This window comes from Fusarium pseudograminearum, chromosome 2 (genome assembly GCF_000303195.2).
Source record: "Fusarium pseudograminearum CS3096 chromosome 2, whole genome shotgun sequence".
Lineage (NCBI taxonomy): Eukaryota > Fungi > Ascomycota > Sordariomycetes > Hypocreales > Nectriaceae > Fusarium > Fusarium pseudograminearum.
Genome location: NC_031952.1, coordinates 6,964,932 through 6,983,546, shown reverse-complemented (window position 1 = coordinate 6,983,546; position 18,615 = coordinate 6,964,932). Strand labels below are relative to the sequence as shown.

Genomic DNA, 18,615 nt, shown 5'->3' with positions numbered 1-18,615 from the left:
AAACGGACCAGATCGAGGTAGAAAGAAAAACTATTGATCTTAGATGCACCGTCTGATACTCCATGGCATGCATGGCGTGATTATTAAACGTAACTCACTTAATATCTACAGGCAGCAACTGTACTACATCAAGCGTTTTGACAAGTCTTCTCGAATTTTCATATTTTTGTAGTACTTTTATATTCTTTCGTACCGTCATAATGATTCTGCCATTAGCAATCCTGCAGACCATACAATGCAACAAACGTCATTACTATGCTGTGTTATTGTTTGCCGTGGCTCTTCACCATTTGGCAAACTCTTTCCACTGCTAGTACCATAACAAGCACACGGTGGCTTTTCTACCGCCGCCTTCTGTTTCCAAAATTGTTGCAGTGACTTTCCGACACTTGCTGCTGCTTGTTATAGTCGGTATCTCTATGGGCTTCTGAGGATGGTCTCTCAACATAGGTCTTCGTGTATGACAAGAAAATTATAAACAGAATGCCCTCGCCCGTGGTCTGCATATCTGTCGATAAATATATTTAACAGATGATTTTGAACCAAACTCGGTGGTGAAAGGACCAAGACACTTTAAGCGTGGCTCGTGGGAGGGCCAGAAGAGGGATCTAATCCGGGGAACTGAGAAGGATCCATTGCCATGTATTCGAGGAGATCCAGACCACCGACATTGACACCTTCAGGACCCATAGCAACGGAGGGGTTCTCGACGTTCTGGAAGAAAGCCGGTCCGGGAGGCAGGTACCACATCTCGTTGCCTTGGTGGTTCCAGTCTTCGAACAGGCTGACATCCATATTGGCCACAGCGTTATCTACAACTGTGGGTGTTGATGGACCCAGAGGACCCTGGCCAGGATAAGGGAAGTTTTGTGCTGAAAGATCGAACGGTGTCGCTGAGATGTTGTTGGCCTCATGGGTAGCAGCTTGAGCTGGGGCTGGATCTATTCCGTTATTATTTTTATAGGCTTTCTTGTGTAGGGGTTTCTTACCATTGCCGTTAAGACCATCCCTAAGTCTCTGAGCGTGGCCTCCAACCCAGTTGGGATGGTCTTCTCCGCTTGGAACAAGGTTTTCACCGTTATGCACCTGCCCATCTGGGGCGGGGCTTTGTCCTCGGCCTGAAGCTTGCTGCATAGTGGGTGCCTGGATGAAACGGTTGCGGAGGCGGCTCGTGAGAGACTCGAGAAGATCTGCAAAACGGATTCCCAGGTGGACGTCATCTACAACGCAGTTTCGAAGCGCTTCGACGGTTGCATCCATCAACTCAATACTCATCCTCACGTCTGATCGCGGAGCACCAAGCGCAAAGGTCTTGAGTAAGAACATAGCACCGCTAATAATACGGAAATATGTTCGTACAGGAGCATGCTTCAAGTAATCGCCTGGTAACAGACCTTCGACTACTGTACGGAGCAGGTTCCGACTTCCTTCAACCACTTCGCGGATGTATTCCTGGTCGTGCGCAGTGAAGCCTCCGAGTTGACCAAGGGGAAGCTTCCCATAATTTATCATCGTCTGGGGTGACAATTGCGGGTGTCCCCCATTGACAGCTGCTGCTCCGTGATGCCCAGAGTGGGCAGTTGCTCCAGCTTGGGCCTGGTTGGTACATCGCTCGACGACTGCTTGCAGCGAAAGTGAGTTGATATAGATGCGCACGTATTGATACTCGATCGTCAGGATATGCCGAATGAACTCAGGAAGTCGGAACAGTTCAAATTCCCTCCACCAGTCGCGCAAAATAGGCTCGAACTCTTTCAGAATGCTGATATACTTGCCGTTTTGAATGATTTGTGTTGTATGCTTTCGGGAACGGAATATTTTTTCATTACCCATTTCCATAGCGTTGCTGATACCAGCCCAGCAATGAATGATTTGATCATCCAGTTCCAGGTCAGGCACATAGTTGAAATTATTGCCAACTGAAGAAGGATTCGTGCCTGGGGTAGTCCCATCACCTGTGTTGGGTCGGAATCGAGCAAGGGCAGGATCGCTTCTCCTGAGGTGAGCTGGAGCCATGTTGGTCCAACCGAGACGACCAGCCAGCTGAGTGGTATAGATGAGCAACAACCGCTTGATTCGGAAAGCTCTTTGACGATATGATTCCTCCTGATATTCAGGTCGAGTGATAGCATCGTCTCGAAGCAACTCATCAATATCATCAAAGACACCCAATTCGTAGGCGAGGCCGTTCGCAGTGCTGAGCAGCATCCAGCACATGCGATCACTTCTCCATGCCGGCTCGAGCCAACTCTCGATCCTCTTGCCACCAAAACCAGGACCTAAAGTTTTACTCGGATCCTCATCAGCAGCGGTGATGGCCTGGAAGGCGGCTTCCATAGGCAGCACTAATTCGTCGGTTGCTTCGGTAGGTGGGAAGTGCAACGCACGAGGGTGCCATTCGGTTAGAATCATTAACGACTCGATAGTTCCAAGAGTCCGCAGACTGCCCTTGCGCAACCCCCGCCAGGGCGCTGTGCTACTTGTTTGAGACTCGTCAAAAATGGCACTGGTGCTGGGCGGAACACAAAATCCCCCACCAAAGGCTTCTTGTCCCCATAAGCATCGCTCGATCATGCCACGCAGATACATCCATAGTTGCTCATGAATTGCATGGGATCGGCAATGGCCGCCAGTACCAGGCATTTGACGATATCGCGAGGCAATCGTCAGAAGGGTGACAGTCAGAATAGGCTCCTCGTAGAGCAATGTTACATGCGATGAGGGGTTGCTGAATGTCGGCGGTGATATGGGCGTTAAGGGAGACAGATATTTGTAGTAACTACCAAGGTTAGAACGGCGATTTCATAGCTGAGGACAAGACCAGTCTTACTAGTCAATATACTCGATAGCCTCGAGGGCTGTGAACCAACCGGCGCGGACGAATCGGAAACGCTGCCATGCCTTGATGGCTTCAGCATATCCAGGCTGCGAACTGAGTTCGGGTCGTGAGAGTTCGGGGTCGATAGGTTGTTCTGTTTTGGGCGGTCTAGAGGTTGATCTGGGAACGTAACCGTAAGGACCAGTGTCCACAGGTGGGGGCCGAGGAGCCGCTGGACGAGCAGATGAAGTGCTCTCTCTACGCTCGCGTTCAACGGCAGGACTGTTGAGTATTAGATTAGCTTTTGCATCAGCAAAGACCGAAAGTCTGGAAGCATACCTATCTGTGGCCGCTTTGTAGAGTAGATCCAGTGCATCCTGCGGACCAAACACGCCGCGCCGCATAACAGTTTGAGCCTCGATGTTTTCCAGTGTCTGGTTGGCATCACCTTCAGTTCCCCATTCGCTGTTCCTCCCGCGACCTATCCTGCTGCCGTCAGGACGGCGTAACGGTTGGGCTTGGCCATGCGAGCCTCCAGGAGTCAAGGGTGCACTGCTGTAAGATCTGCGTTCGATGAGCGGCGGAGGGCTGTCGTTGGCATTAACCCTTTTGCGGCCATTCCTGATGATATACTCATCCTGGTCGCTGCCATCATCATCCGTCTTGCGCTTGCGACGAGTGGCACTGAAGAAGCATTCTTTACTCTCTCGGCGACAGCGCACACAAGGAGGGTCGTGGGGGTTATCGACACTGCCAAGATCGCATCGCACTTTGCGCCGACGGCAGGGAATGCAAGCTTGGTAAACACGTTTGTGCTGGGGGCCTTGGTTTGCGTTCCCAGCCGACTGCCCAGGAGTTTGTTGCGCAGAACCTTGCGCGGCGTTGTTAATTGAGGCTGCAGGACTCGAGTCGGAGGCCCCGGAGGTCGGTTGATTAGTGCCGTACGGGGCCATTGCCAATGTCTAACAAGATTCGGAGGGAGGTTTCGTCAACGGAGTCGGCGATCGGTCAGCTAAGTTGAGCGGCGCGGGGGGGGAGGTTTGGAACGGCGCGGCGTCGAAACGTCGCCGTGGCCGTGTCGAAAACGGGCGAGCTCAGCTAAGAGCTGACGAGGCTCCGATCTGACGCGACGTAGGCCAAAAAATATATATATATATATACGGCTGATGAGATACAATGTCGCGTTTCGGTTTGCGGCGGTTCGGGGAGGGAATGTGAAGAGAGCGCGGGCCGAGGAGAAGCGGACTGGGGGGGATCAAGGACCTTTTTGGAGTTCTCCTCTAGGAGCAATGAACCAAGAGACTGGGCGCAAGGGTTTTGACTCGAAGTGCCCTGTGCGTGGTTGTTATAAACTAGTACGTACCCTGGTTGATATGATAGAGAATGAGTGGAAGAATATGAATGGATCCGTTCCATCGAGGTTGGTACTCGATGCGGGGGGTAGGAAGGATCAGCTACTAACACAACCTACTAGTAACATTAACTTGGACTTAGCTCGAGGACAAGACTCGACCGCAAGTGGCCAGTGCAGGATCAATTCAATGGGAATCCGTTGGTCTGGGCGATCTTCAAAAGGGTAATTGTCAAATGAGAGGTGAGGACTAGCAAAGAATCATGGGGTAGAGAGTCTTTCACTCTGCTAGTTTCCTGGGGAGAGTTACAGCACGTCCAAGTCTATTCCGGGGGTGAAACATGTAGCAAATGTGTCGATAGACATGATAGGCTGGATGGTTTCTGGAGCGAGGTCACGAGTGTCGTTGCTCTTTTTCTGTTCCCCTTTGTCCAACGACTTCAACACGGTGTTGCGAGCAAATCAAGGTGAACTTGGGAGGCGTAGTACACACCAACATGTATCAGGTGACGACTTGTCAATGTGATACCTTACGTATTGAAAAAAACAAATCCTACCTGGATGTGTCAATGTCATCTCTATTATGAGCTTCGTTGGCTGACACGCCAAGAGACCTTTCATGGGAATGTGTACCTAGCTCTAAACACTCACTGTCTTGATTTATTCGTGACCTTCCTAATCAATTGATATTCCCCAGTTCCATCGATCTAAACGACAGACCTTTCAGAGTTTTCAATGGCACGATCAAAGGTCTAGAAGAATAGAACAAAAGAACCCAGTAAGCCAAAAGTTCGCGTTATCCCGAGACGGGCAACTCGATAGCCAACGTCAGGCCCCATTGGCTCGCCCAGAGTTTGCTATCGTTTCGCTGCAAAACCGCTGCAAGCGATCGAGAAACCAGGGGTCAGGTTTCTATCTCATGCAGCCATCAGAGACACCAGCTATCTACTGACTACTAACATATCTGATATGATATGATATGCTATTTATGAAAAGGATACTCCGAACCACCTTGTCTGGATATGTTTATACAGGACAAAGCCAATTATCTTTCATACCTACTTATGTATAGCACCCATTTCAAACAAGGGCCCTCGTTATCAACATCTACACCGTATTAATCCAACATGGGCTTCATCAAGGTCGGTTCGCGATAATATGCATCAGCTCCGCCCCTCCCGTACGTATCGTACAAACCAACCAATCGCCAAGTTGAGGCGCATGTCACGTTGACGACGCCTCCATCTTCTCGGGGTTTGACTTGACATACGTGTCGGTTCATCAGACTTTTCAGCATCTACCTGCGTATCTGGCAAGAAATATCTAGAACAAGAAGGACACGAGGAGCTTGCGGTCTCAGGTCATCCCTGCTGTGCATTGTGCATACCTTGCTATGTCCTTTACGTCTTGGCTCCAGGGAAATCCCCCGACACTCCGCAATGTATGTACACATAGGGATATCCTTGCTTTCTTTTTATTCGTCAATCGCAAACTTGCCATTACTTCGATACCATATGTACACACTTCTTTCTTAATGTGGCTGGCTATTATCTAGATAGATCTTTGTTCCAAGATCTCACACCTGCAAGACGCTGGAGGATTATCTTGGGGCAACCAACTCGACAGTTGGGAGCGTGAGTGCTTACAAATGATAAACTCACTCGTGGCTCTTTCACACGACGCCCTATTGAACGTCATCATATAACTTGCATGTAAACATCCAGGCCACTGGGAGAACCCTTGCAACACTACCAGCCATTCGTACGTAACAGCAACGCAGTCCAGCGGAGAGTAGCTCATCGCTTCCTTATCTTCAGCCTCCACTGTATCCATCTGCCGACCATCCCGTGCTCAGACCAAGCAGGTAGTGAGGTCCCCGCTCACGTTCAAACACAATGTGACACTCCAGATACTGTTACTGCATCTCACAAGTGACGGCGCCAACAAGCAGCATAATACTCTAAAGAGGGGGGTGATTGAAGAACTTGATGGAAATAAGAGAAAGCATTACACAGTATCCAGCTTTTAGTCCAGCATTAGGTAGCTTTGAGGGAACCAAATTCCAAAACATAGCCCGTCATCAGTTTCCTACTTCCATATTGCTATGAGCTAGCTTCGCATGATACCTTCAAGCGCTGCATGAACGTCACGCTATCGGCAGATCATTTTGCATCTTCGGGGCTGTGGGTTCAGATTCAAGGCATAAATGTCAAGCAGCCGACATCCGAGACCAGCAAGCCTGGTACTCCCGTTCAAACTACATGACTACATAAGCAAGGCAGTTGGTCACATCCGTCAGGGAAAACGGCACTCTTTCGACTCCCGATCCGACGCCTGATCGATCCGGCCCGTCAAGTTGATCGGCCGAGGCCGGGCCAAGGCCTGATGTTATTGGCTGGCCTCTTTTACATGTCCGTCTTCGGGCATCGAGATCCAACTCCCTTTGTCTCTGGTAGAAACTTCCTTTACGCCAACACATCACATAGCATTGCAACATTCTACAACATCATCTTTTAATACGGTAGGGTGATTTATAGTTTAAAACTTCCCGGATAATGAGCGAGAACAAAGTTCTTTATAGACTTGTGACCAAAAACTCGACTTTCTTGTTTTAAGGCTCCCTTTCCTTCTGTGTTGTCCTCCTTCGTGCTCATTAACTCGTCATTTTCCTAAATCCCATGGTTACAGCAACTCCCAAGCGCAGACTATAGGCCCTATCGTCGATGGAATAACATTAGGGGTGTTGACATTAAGATATGATCGCAAACATCTAGCTGACAAGACCCTTCTTGGACTGTTGCCGGATGAGCGTCGTCAGCCATTGATCGGTTCAGAACATGCGCAGCCATCAAGGAGAACTTACAAGGTGATCCCAAAGCTTTGAGGTGAGACTGTCTGGCATAGTGTAGAGATCGATGGAGAATTCTCCGGCTTTAACCAAGTCATCCACTATTAGCCACCATACACATCAACTTCAATGCAAAGACAGGGGAGGGGGGAGGGTACGGAGGGTACATATGCCGGGTGTTTGTGCATTCGCGACGCGGGATTGGGATCTTACCTTCAACATCACTCCTTATGTAGGTGTCTGGCCCCTTGTTCTCGTTGATGATCTGAATGACACGGAGCAGATCCTCCTCCTCGAGTTTTTCCAGCGATTCGGCGATCTTCTCATAGTCGTATTTTTGGGCGCTCTTCTTGGTCGCGATTCCCTTCTTCTTAGGACGATGGTCGTCATCGGTAGGGAGGGGGCCGGTTTCGCGCAGGCGCTCCTGCAAACTCTGGGAGGGGTTCTTGAAAACCACAGTGTGTGTTTGCTCGTACTTGGTCTGGTGGAAGTTGAGATCGTGAATGATGGGCGCTAGTTTCGTTTTCTCCGTAGTGTAGCAATCGATCGAGATTTCGAACTCGCCCCAACCCTCATTCTTACACGTAAATGGGTGTTTAGTGTAGCCTATCGAGTAGCGCAAACTCGTCAGCGTCTCTGGAAATCCTCATCGCTAGAACAAATATCGAACATACTCTGAACGGGATTCTCGAATGTGGGGTGCAGGTTGTAGACAACCTTGGTGAAAACATCGGCTGGGCGCTCGTTGCCGTCCTCATCGACCATGAAAACCTTCAAGCTCCATTCTCGCATAGGGAACTGATCAACTGGCGGCTTGTCGCTAATAACATACTTGTCAGCAAATATCTACCGTATCCCCCCGCCAGCAAATCGGGTTGTCTTCATGGACGGTACGCGATCGTCACGATCCAAAAGGCACCGCAAGCTGAAGGGGAAAGGCGCATACTTACATGACATTCTGCTCGGTAACAACTTTGACTTTGCGCTGAATCAAGAGGTCAGCTTTAGTTTTGGAGGGTTTCAATATCAGTTTTCGTCCTGATGACGCTGGGCGAGTGCGCGGAGCCATGATGATGAGTTCTGGGGTGCGCAGTATAGCTGCGCGGTAACACAAGATAACATGCAAATGAAAAATGAATGAAAATGCGCTGGCGCTGGCACTGGCCACAGACAGAAATACGAAAACAGCAGATTGTGGTAAACGCGGGAGCGAACAAACGAGGGTGATGGTGAAATAGCAGCTCGCCCAACAAACAGGCGCGAAGAGAGAGGAAAACGGCGAGACCAGTCTGGCGGACAATGGAGGTTCGAATACCACAGCAAGTAGTGCGTGAATCGCTGTTGCAGCAGTCGGATAGAAGCCATCATGGGCATGGCTGCCTGTTTCTGGTTATCCAACCCAAACGCGCAACAGCCGTCACTGGCATCAGCACTGCACTAGCACTGCCAGTCGCAGATGCAGATGGATTTATGTATGTAGACAAACATCAACAGATCGCGACCAATCTTTGCAAAGTCTCTCTCACCGCGCGACACACGTCAATGTCGAGGCAGTGTAGAGGAAAGCAAAGCACCACACACCGCAACCCATCAACCAAAAAGCTGCCCAACGAAAGAGACTGCAACGGACGAGAAGGAACTCGAGCAAACAGACAGTGTAAACAAACATGGGCAAAACAAAAGGGCGTCCAGCACTTGGAATATACATCAAACCAGCGGAGCAATTCGAGGCGAAAGGCTGGGATTTTCAACTTACCTCAACCAACATCTTTTCTGGCGTTCAGAAACAGCAATTGAGAGGGTCGAACGGTAAGGAATCGGAGAGATGATGAACAGCCAAGCAGATTGACGCGGATACACAAGAGATACACAATGTCAATGAGGAAGTATGGATTGGGTTACAAGGGGACAAATTCCTACAACGAAATGGATGGGAGACGTCGGAGAACGGAGAAGCGCCAGCAACTGGACAGAGCTGAGGCCAGTCCCACGGCGGTTGGTTGGACTGGGGGCCCAGAAACAGAAGGGAAAGGAAGGCTGGAGTGCAGGGCAGGCGCGGTCGATGGTCAGGTACCTGGGGAAACCAGCTGAGGCAACTAATGGGGTTCTAATCGGAAGCGTGAACAAGAGAGCACACGACACGGCAGACAAACTCGGGCTTTTTTGACACAAATCTTGGGAATAAACGCGTGGCAGAAAAGCCAAATAAGAGACGGACATAGTTCAAGAGTTATAGCCCATGACATGGCCAGATTCTGAGCTGTGTCAACCTGCCAAAAAGGACGACAGAATTATTATGTTTGTTTGTCCCTGTACCTGCTGGGGACAAGCGCCCAGAGCACGACACGCTGAATCACTACCCTCTCCACTAACTACAGTGCTGAGCACCGCCGCGTCTGGTCTGGCCTGGGCTCCGTGTTTTTTTCTTGGTTCAACTGCATCATGACATGACACATTGTGTCTTTTAGACTACTAATCGTGATGACGTGAATGTCTGTATACTAGAGCAAGGAATTTGATAGACACAAACTCCTTCCCGAGTTATGATCCGGGTTATCTTTGCACGTCCTCGTCAGGACTTACTTCTCATTCCGCTGGGAGGATTGAGTATTTAGTTGTCCAAACTTACTTGACTGATGACAACCCCTTGTTTTTTTGCTAGATATGAGCCCCTCGTCTTGTTTTACAAAACATTATACAGGAACGCTCATGCCAATCTATACAATGAAAGGTGTCTCACCAAGACTAACGACAGTTCGATCCATCACAGAGGCTTATCAGCCACATCTGCCACAGATAAACCCACAACACTTCGAAGCTTGGCAAATGACGAGTCATAAACAACAGCAGCTCACACATTAAAACGAATCATAATGTCTATGGATTTTTTTTCTTTAACTTCTTCTACAGAGGGTACTGTGTGATCTGATGTTCCTATGATGCTAACTATCCATCCATCCATCCATTCACTGATCCGCCTTGAGGCTAAACTCGAACAGCTCACCTCAAGAAACCTCTCTGTCCTTTTGAATCTCTATTCATCCATCTTAAAACCAGACTTGGGGGATATAGTGTTGTGGCGGGGTTGTGGTGTGGTGTGGTGCGTGTGCGTGTGATGAATCAAGCATCGCAGCAATGTGAGATGCATGCGTGATACTGTGACATGCGTTGTTGGGGTGTTGGAGTAAGACTTCTCTAGACATCGCAGGACTACGAACGAGTGCGAGTCCTTGAAAATATCCAGATCGAACTCCGAAAGGGCAGGGGGTCGGGGAGGGTTCTAAAGTGCGGGCTGCTTAGGAGGGGGGAGCCTCGGCCTCCTGAGCCTTGTTGAAGATCTCCTCGTTCTCCTTCTGGGCCTTCATGAAAGAATCCTTGAAGTTGTTGGCGTCTGAGCACAAGTTAGTAATGGGTTCTGTAGCACGTTTCATCCAGGGAACCTACTCTCAGCGTTGGCGAATCGAATGGCCAGGGTAACAGCCTCGGGCTCACCCTCGCTGACATCGGCAGCGGCGTTCCACACCCAGCTGCGGTCAGAGCCAACGTTGGGGGAAAGCTTCATCTCGGGGACGATGTAGTGGTTGGCGCAGACCTTGAGAGTCTTGTCGCGTCGCATGACCAGTCGGGTCTTGCCGTTCTCCTTGTGCTTGAGCAGACGGACGTCACCAGTACCACGCTCCTTCCACTCGCTGGTCTCCTTGACGAACTTGAAAAGCTTGGCGCGCATCTTGAAAGTCTGCTCCTCAGCCTCCTCGTTGGTCTTGGTGTCAACCTTCTCGGTCAGCTTGATGACGGGCTCGAAGTGAACGTCCTCGGACTCGGGGGCATCCTCCTATATAAGCAGCGCCGGTTAGCTTGAAACGTTTCGAGGGGAACGACTACAGCATGCCATGCTGAGACATGTCAACATACCTCATCACCCTTAGCAGCCTCAGCGGCCTCTCGCTGAGCCTTGGCGCTACCGGAGTTGTCACCGCGCTCCTCGTCTTCCTTCTTCTCCTTCTTGGCACCGCCGCCGAACATGGAGAACATGGAGGAGGATGTAACAGGCTTCTCAGCCTCAGCGGGCTTGGTCTCCTCAGGCTTGGTCTCCTCAACCTTGGTCTCCTCGACCTTGGGCTCGGTGGGCTCGGAAGCAGACATTTTGACGGTTGATATGATCGGTTGTGAATGTGATTTGAATCTACTGCCCCTCAGACGTCAGCAACTTTTTCGTAACCCAGGATCCTAGTCCCGCAGTCATGGCTTTTACCCCTCCTCAAGGAGGGGCTCAGAATCATGATTGCCTGCTAGGGTAGCAAAATGCAGACAAAAAAATACAGCATGAGTCAAGAGCCAACGAAGGCGCACTAGACTTACCAAGATAAGCGAACTGCGGTTATGAATATGCTTCGAGGAAGCAAGGGGTGGTTGGGTATTTATGTGATGATGGTAGATGATGGAAGTGGGTTGCGGTCAAGGTCTGGTGATTTGTTTTCGACCTTGTCAGGCTGCCGTCCCGCCTAAAAAAAACTTAGCAATAAGTTGCCCCTCAGTTTCCCCTGTTGTGCCCTGCTGCTTCTTAGGCATGGCGAAACTAAAGAATGCTGGCTTGTGATTGGGAGCAATCCTGATCGATGGTCCAAGTACCTCATAGGCTAATGATCGCCCTGTAGGTACATGCTTGCAATGATCCAAGATTCAGTTGAGGTTGTGGGGTTACTCATCATGTGGAACTGCAGCAGACTGGATTCAGCATTAATTAATGCGTATACTGGCTGGCTCCATCATGAGGACTGACTGCTATTGTGCGAGAATAAGGTTGCATTTGTGCCCTACTTTCTATGGCTCTTGATGCAGGGAAGCGAAAGGCAATATTGTCTTTAAAGTTGTCCAACCACCAAATGAGGACTGACTGCGCTTAACTTGTGATGCTGATGATAAGGGGAGACGGAAGCCATTACAGGAATGCTAAGGCTGTACTCTTAGTGTTAATACCATTCAGTGGTTGTATATGATTTCTAAAGCCCAATATTGTTCGACCCTCACGTTGTAGCCAAGAGTTATAATACTAAAGCACTTGTTTTGTTTCGTCACTTTGGAACTGGCCTCGAATGTTATGCTCACTAACGAGCACTCGTAAACCACGATTCATGAGATGGGATGGATTCAATTACTATTGTTTTACAGTGACCCCTTTTCCGTTTCCTTGATTCGTGCCGTTCGCCACTCAGTAACGGCCCTGTCCAAATAGAACACTCTCAAAAGCTGCAGAAGCGGCATCAACAACATTGACTATTGTGGAAATAGAAGGAATTATAAAAGCAATAAAAGCAAATAAAAACACGTCTACAAATGGTATGAGACCCCATAAACTCCAGTCCACCAGTGCCCTAAAAACCCATACCTCAGTAATGAACCCAAAATATTCCTTGAGACGACGCTGCCACGCCTGATGCAAGCGATGAGAGGCCCAAAAAAGAAAAGATCCTCCACACCGTGAGCGTCTTGATGATACAGTTTGGCACCGCTATTTCTTCTGTCCTCCTGAATTATCTCGACAGTTAGTGGAAAACCAACAGCCGAAGTGTTTGGAGCCGGCTGACGCCATGCTGGCCGGCTTTTGAACATGTTTGTTCTTCAGTAGTTTGGCAGTCATGAACTGCTTGGCCGCAACTTGGTAACGGTCATGTTCTTCGTCACTCGCAGTTACCTTGAGCCACCACAACTTTGCTCTAATTTGTGCCTGGAGCAATTCAAGCTGCGCTTGGTGTTGCACAACTTCAGTGCTGGGAATGTATTGCTTGACGTCAGTTGCAACAGCGTCCAACTTCTTGGAGATGTCTTGCTTTGCCGTTTGAACGCGACACTTGATATCCCTCTTGATCCAGTTCAAAGACCGGTGAGCATCATGGAATTTGGTACCGATGTCTTTGCAAAATGTGTCGGACGTGGTCATCAGGTTTCCGGAAGCGGTCTCTAGCGAGCGTCTGGCGTCCTCGAGGCGTCGCTCTGCCCCTTGAGCAGCAGCAGGAACAAACTCTGGGACACGTTGAGCGAATGACAAGGTCAGGTTCAAGGCCTCCGAAAACATGCCCTTCCCGAATTCAACCTGGAGGACCTTGTGCATCCTAGGGCGGCAAGTAGCGAATATGTCAACCTTGACGGTTCCGTGGGCTTCCTCTCTGGGGATCTTGAGCAGAATGCCTTCATCAACTGATGAGGTGCCAAATCGGACCTGTTTCTCGCCACGCTTGGCATTGAAGTTGAGGCAATCTCTATCAAGCCATGATTTCTTGGTGCCTCGAGGCATTTGAATCAGAAAGTTGCCATGATATTTCTTGACAGTCACATCAATCCTTTGGCTGCCCCAAAGCCATTCGTTGGTGCGGGCATCCTGAAGGGGAATAAGTGCTGAACTCACACCTGTGGAAAGGGACTGCAAAGTTGGCTGCGAGCTTCGACTTGAGGACAGGAGAGTGGGGTGAGTTGTGGCAGCGGAAGTGGCTGCGGGGATGTGGGGAGCCGCATCTCTTGAGAGTGGAGAGAGGAAGACGCTGATCAATGAGACCAGGACAAGCAAAAGGAGAGCAGGTAGGGATGACCTGACGACCTTGCTGACTGTCTCCCTGTTCGTAAATGTAGGGTGTTGGGTTTCTCTTAACCATTTGTCAAGCGTTGCCCGTTGGGTCTCTTCGTCATTATCGATCCCAGTAGGCAGAGGCAGCCGATCAAGCTTGCTCTCCATATTGCCAGCGTCTGGGCTAGGAATCGATGGGGTCTTGAGGCTTTGCTGAGTATACTCGAGGGAACTCCTGGATCGAGCTTCGTCTTCCGACTCGGGCTCCTGTTCGGCAGGCTGTGACTCAAGCTCGGGTTCTTCGTCGGGCTCAATGTCAGCTTCAACTTCGGGAAGGGGCCCATTGTTGACCACCGACGCCCAGCTCTGTTGTGTTTGTGGAGTCTGATTGGCATCCATGGACTCGGACATGGACTCAGACTCTTGTTGAGTTTGCTGGGCGGAGGCATCGCCTTCGTCGGCAACAGATTCGGCGGCAATAGATTCGTCGTCGCAGGTCTGCTCAGTACCAGCGCAGCTTTGCACGTCGTCGGGCCGGGCAAGATCGAAAGAGCCAATAGATTCGCTCATGGACTCGTTGTAGTTACCATCCTGAGACTCGGTGTCGATGTTAGAGATCAGTTCATAGGATGACTCGTCCATGAGCCCCCCATCCTCGGGAGTGGTGGTGAAACGCATGATGTCTGGATTACTCGATGAAATCCAGTTGGCGAGATGTCGGCTGCCTTGAGGTCGAGGAAATCGAAGAGTAGGTTCAGAGGTCGACAAGTGACTTCTATTGGGTGTTGTCGGGCGAGAAGAGGAACTCGTGGCGTGGCGCCGGGGAGCTGGTGTAAGCGGCGAGATCGAAGGCGATGACGACGGGGACTGGCGAGTCGATCGGTGTTCAGTATCACGAGGTACGGTAGATGGGGTGCGGAGAGTTTGAGGATCTTGCTGTTCCATAACGAGGCGAGAATAGAAGAGGAAGGAGTTCTATTCCATCACAGGCTTCGTAGCAAGAAGCAGCCTATGCAAGTAATACGATGAGGTGTCAGGTGAAGTTGGACTGCGAGGGGCAAGAGAGATTGAGGTGGGAGAGGATAAGGTGAGGGGTGAGCGGAAGGCCGGATAATGGGGAAGGGGCGTCTGTGTAATGGCGCGATGGCGGGGGGGGGATTGTTGTATAAAGTAGGTGGCCAAGAAGGTTGAAAGAAAAAGATGCCAAAGTGTATCTGGTATTGGGTCTGTATGCAGATGATGGTTGGGAAGAAGGAAAGACTACTAACCAGAGAATAAAAGAGTAAAATCAAAAAAGCGACCTTGATGCACTAGAAGAAGTGCGACTATTTCAGGGTCCGTTCCTTGTCTTGAAGGCGTCTTGACTTGGCCTGTCCTGGGCTTGGTTGCCTGGGGCTGTAATCGATCGATGGAAAGAAAAGGCAAGCCGAATGGCTGGGGTTGTTGTTTTATATGCACCTGTGGCAGAAGCAAAACAAAGTCTGGTCGAATAGCAGAAGTGTGTAAGTTTGAGGATGAAAAAGTCAAGCCCAAAGTCTCCTATTGCGTTGATGAGATTGATGGGGTGATGACAGGCATTTAGTTGCCTTACCTGCCTATGACGGCGCACAGATTTGTGTCGTGAGGATTAAGCTCAGCTCTCCACGTTGCTTGATAAGATGCCTCCCTTGTTTTGTTGTACCCTTAGCTTCGGTCTAGATACTAAGATAAACAAGGGACCATCTTAGGGATAGATGTTTTGGGCTTTGAGGCGGTGATGAGGGGGAGAAGTAGTTGAAAGAGGAGAAAAGAGAAAATGCGCGTTGGAGGAGAGTTATGAAATCAGGCAGACAGACCAGACAGACGAACAAAGTGCACATTCACATTCACTCATATACTCGTAGTGTGGATCGAGCTTCAGCTACACGTATTTCTTTGAAACGCCACTGCCACTGCGCCGAACTTAAACTCTGGTATATGCCCGCTGAAGTGTCATTAGGGTATCAAGGTTCTTGGATGGAATTATTCTTTGTTTCCGTGATATGTGTATAAGGCAATTAGAACTAGGTAGGTACGAGGTATTCACGACCTCTCAGGGTCGTTGTGATCCAATATGCTTGATGCTGTACCTTTGAAGCGCTTGCTGTCGTCACATAAACCGGGGTCCCTGCTAGCACTAAAGAGGATCTGGTCCATACAGTTCACGCCCCGTCAGATAGGACAAAAACCCCGAAGTTAAGATGTGAGTCTTGATTCGTTTGTAAGACTTCAAAGGCTGGAATACGTATCGTGATGACTCTTATGCGTTAACCCTATGATGTATTGACTCATTCACACATATTTATTTTCTAAAAATGCTTTATTACTGTCACTTCTCATGCTCAAGTCGCTCTTTAATGTCCCTACGTCTGTCTGTCTTATCGCTTTGCATGCCGCTATCGCACCCTGCAACCCCACCATAAGCCGTCGTGACCTCTTAGCGTAACTGCGGGGTAGAAATGAGACTGCTCCAGGGCTGTTTCGGGCTGAAATATACCCACTCTCGAGACCCCGTGAGCAACCTCTTCCGATATCTGTATTCAACTTGTCAAGTCCAACTTGGTGTCACCAAGACTGGTTAACCGCTCAAAACGACTTTGTAGTTTCAAAAGATTAGATCTTCTTCCCAAAGCTAAAGCACATATTTGACTCATACCAGAATCCTCTTCACCGCTATGGTTCAAGTGTGACGGCGTGTATCAACCCTAAAATCCAATGATAATGAACAAGCACCATGCTATGCAGCCCCGTGTCTCAATGCCACTTTAACATACACAATTGCAATAGGTTACATGACGTAAGAGTACAGTAGCCCGTACCAATGTGCCCATCCGTACCCTGCATATGAGGTTAAAGCCGAAGACAAGAGTAGACCTCCATAGCCGTACCAGTACTACACTGAGTGCCTATGATAGCAGTGCAGTCGAGTCTAATAAAAGCACAGAGGCCTATTCTCAGTAAATAATCGAGCTCGAGGTACAGAGAATAAACAAACAGTGACTTAGTCTAAGCCATGATGACCTCGTCCATGGGTTGGGGCAGCCAGTTCAGTACTGGCAGCGCAGGCACTGAACTGGCTGCCATCAATTTACAAGCAAAAAGATGCACCGAGGGGAATATTCATGTGTACTTACAGGGCCGTAAGCCTTCATTACCATAATTACAACCAAAGTACATGATCACAACATGGCTTCCTGTAGTTTCAGACCGAACTCAAAGGCGGGACACCGCATCATACTGCAAGGCATATCACCACGACTTGGAAGAAATAATGTAGAGTATTATTGTTAATTCATTTGCTTTCTAATCCCTTTGGGATTATCATATCCAGCCCAAATATCCCGATGTCGACATATCCACAAAAGGTAGTAAGGGTATCTCTATCCGTGAATCCAAAGTCTATAAAAAGGCGCCGCCATCATTGCAATATACTCATGCAGTCTTCTCTTCGCGTAAATGCAATAAACCAAGGGATCCAGCAGTCCTTTTACCGCCCTCTAACTCCGCCAATGAAACATAGGAAACGGGATGGCGAGTGTGTCCCTCCCGGAGGGTCACTCAGTGCCATATATGGGTATCGTAATCAAGGGCTTCGATGTGAACCGGTGCCAATGAGAAATAAATGATCTTTGTCGTAGACGTGGCCGCATTAATGTAGTGTGGTGTGTGATGCAAATGATGTGTTCCAGTACACTATAGGATAGTGTGTTTTTGGAAGAGTTGTCTCAACGACGAGGTACCGAAGGTCTCGTCGTCAGGGATCATCTCAATCAGACCCGTTAGATTGGCGAAGAGATCGCCCTGGTTTCGGTACCCCAGGATTGCGGGTACGGCAGCGTTGTCGAACTCGATCTCCTCATAGTGGACCTTGACAAAGTGAACCTCGGGGTTGGCCTTGACAATAGGCATAAGTGCTTGCTCGATAGTGGCAGAAACCTCACACTGAACAAGTTAGTATTGGTTTAGTCAAAGGACATGAAGATCAAAGCATACCTCGTGGTCATACACAAAGACAACGACAGTTGTTTCTCTTGAAACCTTCTCAATGGCGTCGAGGTATCCAAGAGCATCCACCTCATCTAGCCGGCCATATATGCGTACACTAGGACTTGTTCTTCGGTTGTTTCTGACAGATCGGCTAGCCTCGCTCTCGAGCTCACGTCGACGGCTCTCTCTCCACTCAGCAAGGAAAGCTTCCTCGTCAGCGTCGCTCTTGGCGTCATCCTCGCTGCTATCGGTATCACTCTTGGCGGGAGGAGCAGACTCGATGCCGAAAATGCTGTTGCGGGCAGTGCGGACGCGGTGTCTCCACTTGTTCTTGCGAGCAGCCTCATAGTTTCGTGCGTCGGCAATGACGCCCTTGACGCCGGTAGCACGACCGTTGTCGAAGGAGACAGGAGGAAGCTTGATCTCAGAGGCGCCAGCGCCGGTGAGGCGATCAACAGTAGGCATGCGCATTGCGTTGTCGATTTGTGCGTTGCGGAATAGGTCTTCTTCGGAGAGGTCTTGAATATCTTTGAAGTCGGGGTCGTCACGGTCCTCTGGGTGGAGGGTTTCGCGGTGTGTGTTCTTGGCGACCAGGTCGTTGAATTCTTCTTGAGCAGCAGTTGACATGATGGGCAAACTTGGGGGAGGGGAGCGGTTTAATATGTATGTGGTCGTCTCGTAAGAAAGAGTGTGATGAAATGTCGGAAATGGTCAATGCCTGGGACAGGTATGCTTGGAAACACAAGTGCTGTATCGTTCTGGAAGGTGTGGAGAAGGCTAGGGGGTCGTAGAGAGGACAGGGCACACAAAGGCGAAATCCGAGTTAGAGAAAGGCAGCACAGAGCAGTCAGGAGTGGTTAATGCAGGGACAGGGCGGTGAGATTGGGGGGAAAGCTTGGATCCAAGGGCAAAAAGAGGTGACGAAACAGCGGAAGTGGAAGGGGCAAGAATCCTCTTTTGAGACTTGAGATGTTTCAGGGCTTGACATTAGACCTTAATCGACAAGAAACATTGGAGGGAATGCGAACGAGCCA

The 18,615-nt window shown here is 49.6% G+C and overlaps 5 protein-coding genes across 5 annotated transcripts, besides 2 other annotated features; all 5 read right to left on the bottom strand.

Annotated features, from left to right (window-relative positions):
* Positions 1-573: 573 nt before the first annotated feature.
* FPSE_00129 (uncharacterized protein) lies at positions 574-3,771 on the bottom strand (the record flags this gene model as incomplete). The annotated part of the gene is made up of 4 exons (XM_009253249.1): positions 574-935; positions 990-2,779; positions 2,831-3,100; positions 3,158-3,771. The coding sequence occupies 4 exons, from the start codon at positions 3,769-3,771 to the stop codon at positions 574-576; spliced, it is 3,036 nt and encodes a 1,011-aa protein (XP_009251524.1).
* Positions 3,772-3,956: 185 nt separating this feature from the next.
* Positions 3,957-3,978: a repeat region.
* A 2,961-nt stretch (positions 3,979-6,939) lies between these two features.
* Positions 6,940-8,086, bottom strand: FPSE_00128 (uncharacterized protein; the record flags this gene model as incomplete). The annotated part of the gene is made up of 5 exons (XM_009253248.1): positions 6,940-6,963; positions 7,033-7,100; positions 7,231-7,623; positions 7,692-7,837; positions 7,968-8,086. 5 exons carry the CDS (start codon positions 8,084-8,086, stop codon positions 6,940-6,942), a joined length of 750 nt encoding a protein of 249 aa, XP_009251523.1.
* A 2,002-nt stretch (positions 8,087-10,088) lies between these two features.
* Positions 10,089-10,135: a microsatellite.
* Positions 10,136-10,313: 178 nt separating this feature from the next.
* Positions 10,314-11,160, bottom strand: FPSE_00127 (uncharacterized protein; the record flags this gene model as incomplete). The annotated part of the gene is made up of 3 exons (XM_009253247.1): positions 10,314-10,408; positions 10,462-10,849; positions 10,930-11,160. The coding sequence occupies 3 exons, from the start codon at positions 11,158-11,160 to the stop codon at positions 10,314-10,316; spliced, it is 714 nt and encodes a 237-aa protein (XP_009251522.1).
* A 1,366-nt stretch (positions 11,161-12,526) lies between these two features.
* On the bottom strand, positions 12,527-14,521 carry FPSE_00126 (uncharacterized protein; the record flags this gene model as incomplete). The annotated part of the gene is made up of 1 exon (XM_009253246.1): positions 12,527-14,521. The coding sequence occupies one exon, from the start codon at positions 14,519-14,521 to the stop codon at positions 12,527-12,529; it is 1,995 nt and encodes a 664-aa protein (XP_009251521.1).
* A 2,766-nt stretch (positions 14,522-17,287) lies between these two features.
* BDM1 lies at positions 17,288-18,208 on the bottom strand (the record flags this gene model as incomplete). The annotated part of the gene is made up of 2 exons (XM_009253245.1): positions 17,288-17,536; positions 17,588-18,208. The coding sequence occupies 2 exons, from the start codon at positions 18,206-18,208 to the stop codon at positions 17,288-17,290; spliced, it is 870 nt and encodes a 289-aa protein (XP_009251520.1).
* Between the last annotated feature and the right edge of the window lie 407 nt (positions 18,209-18,615).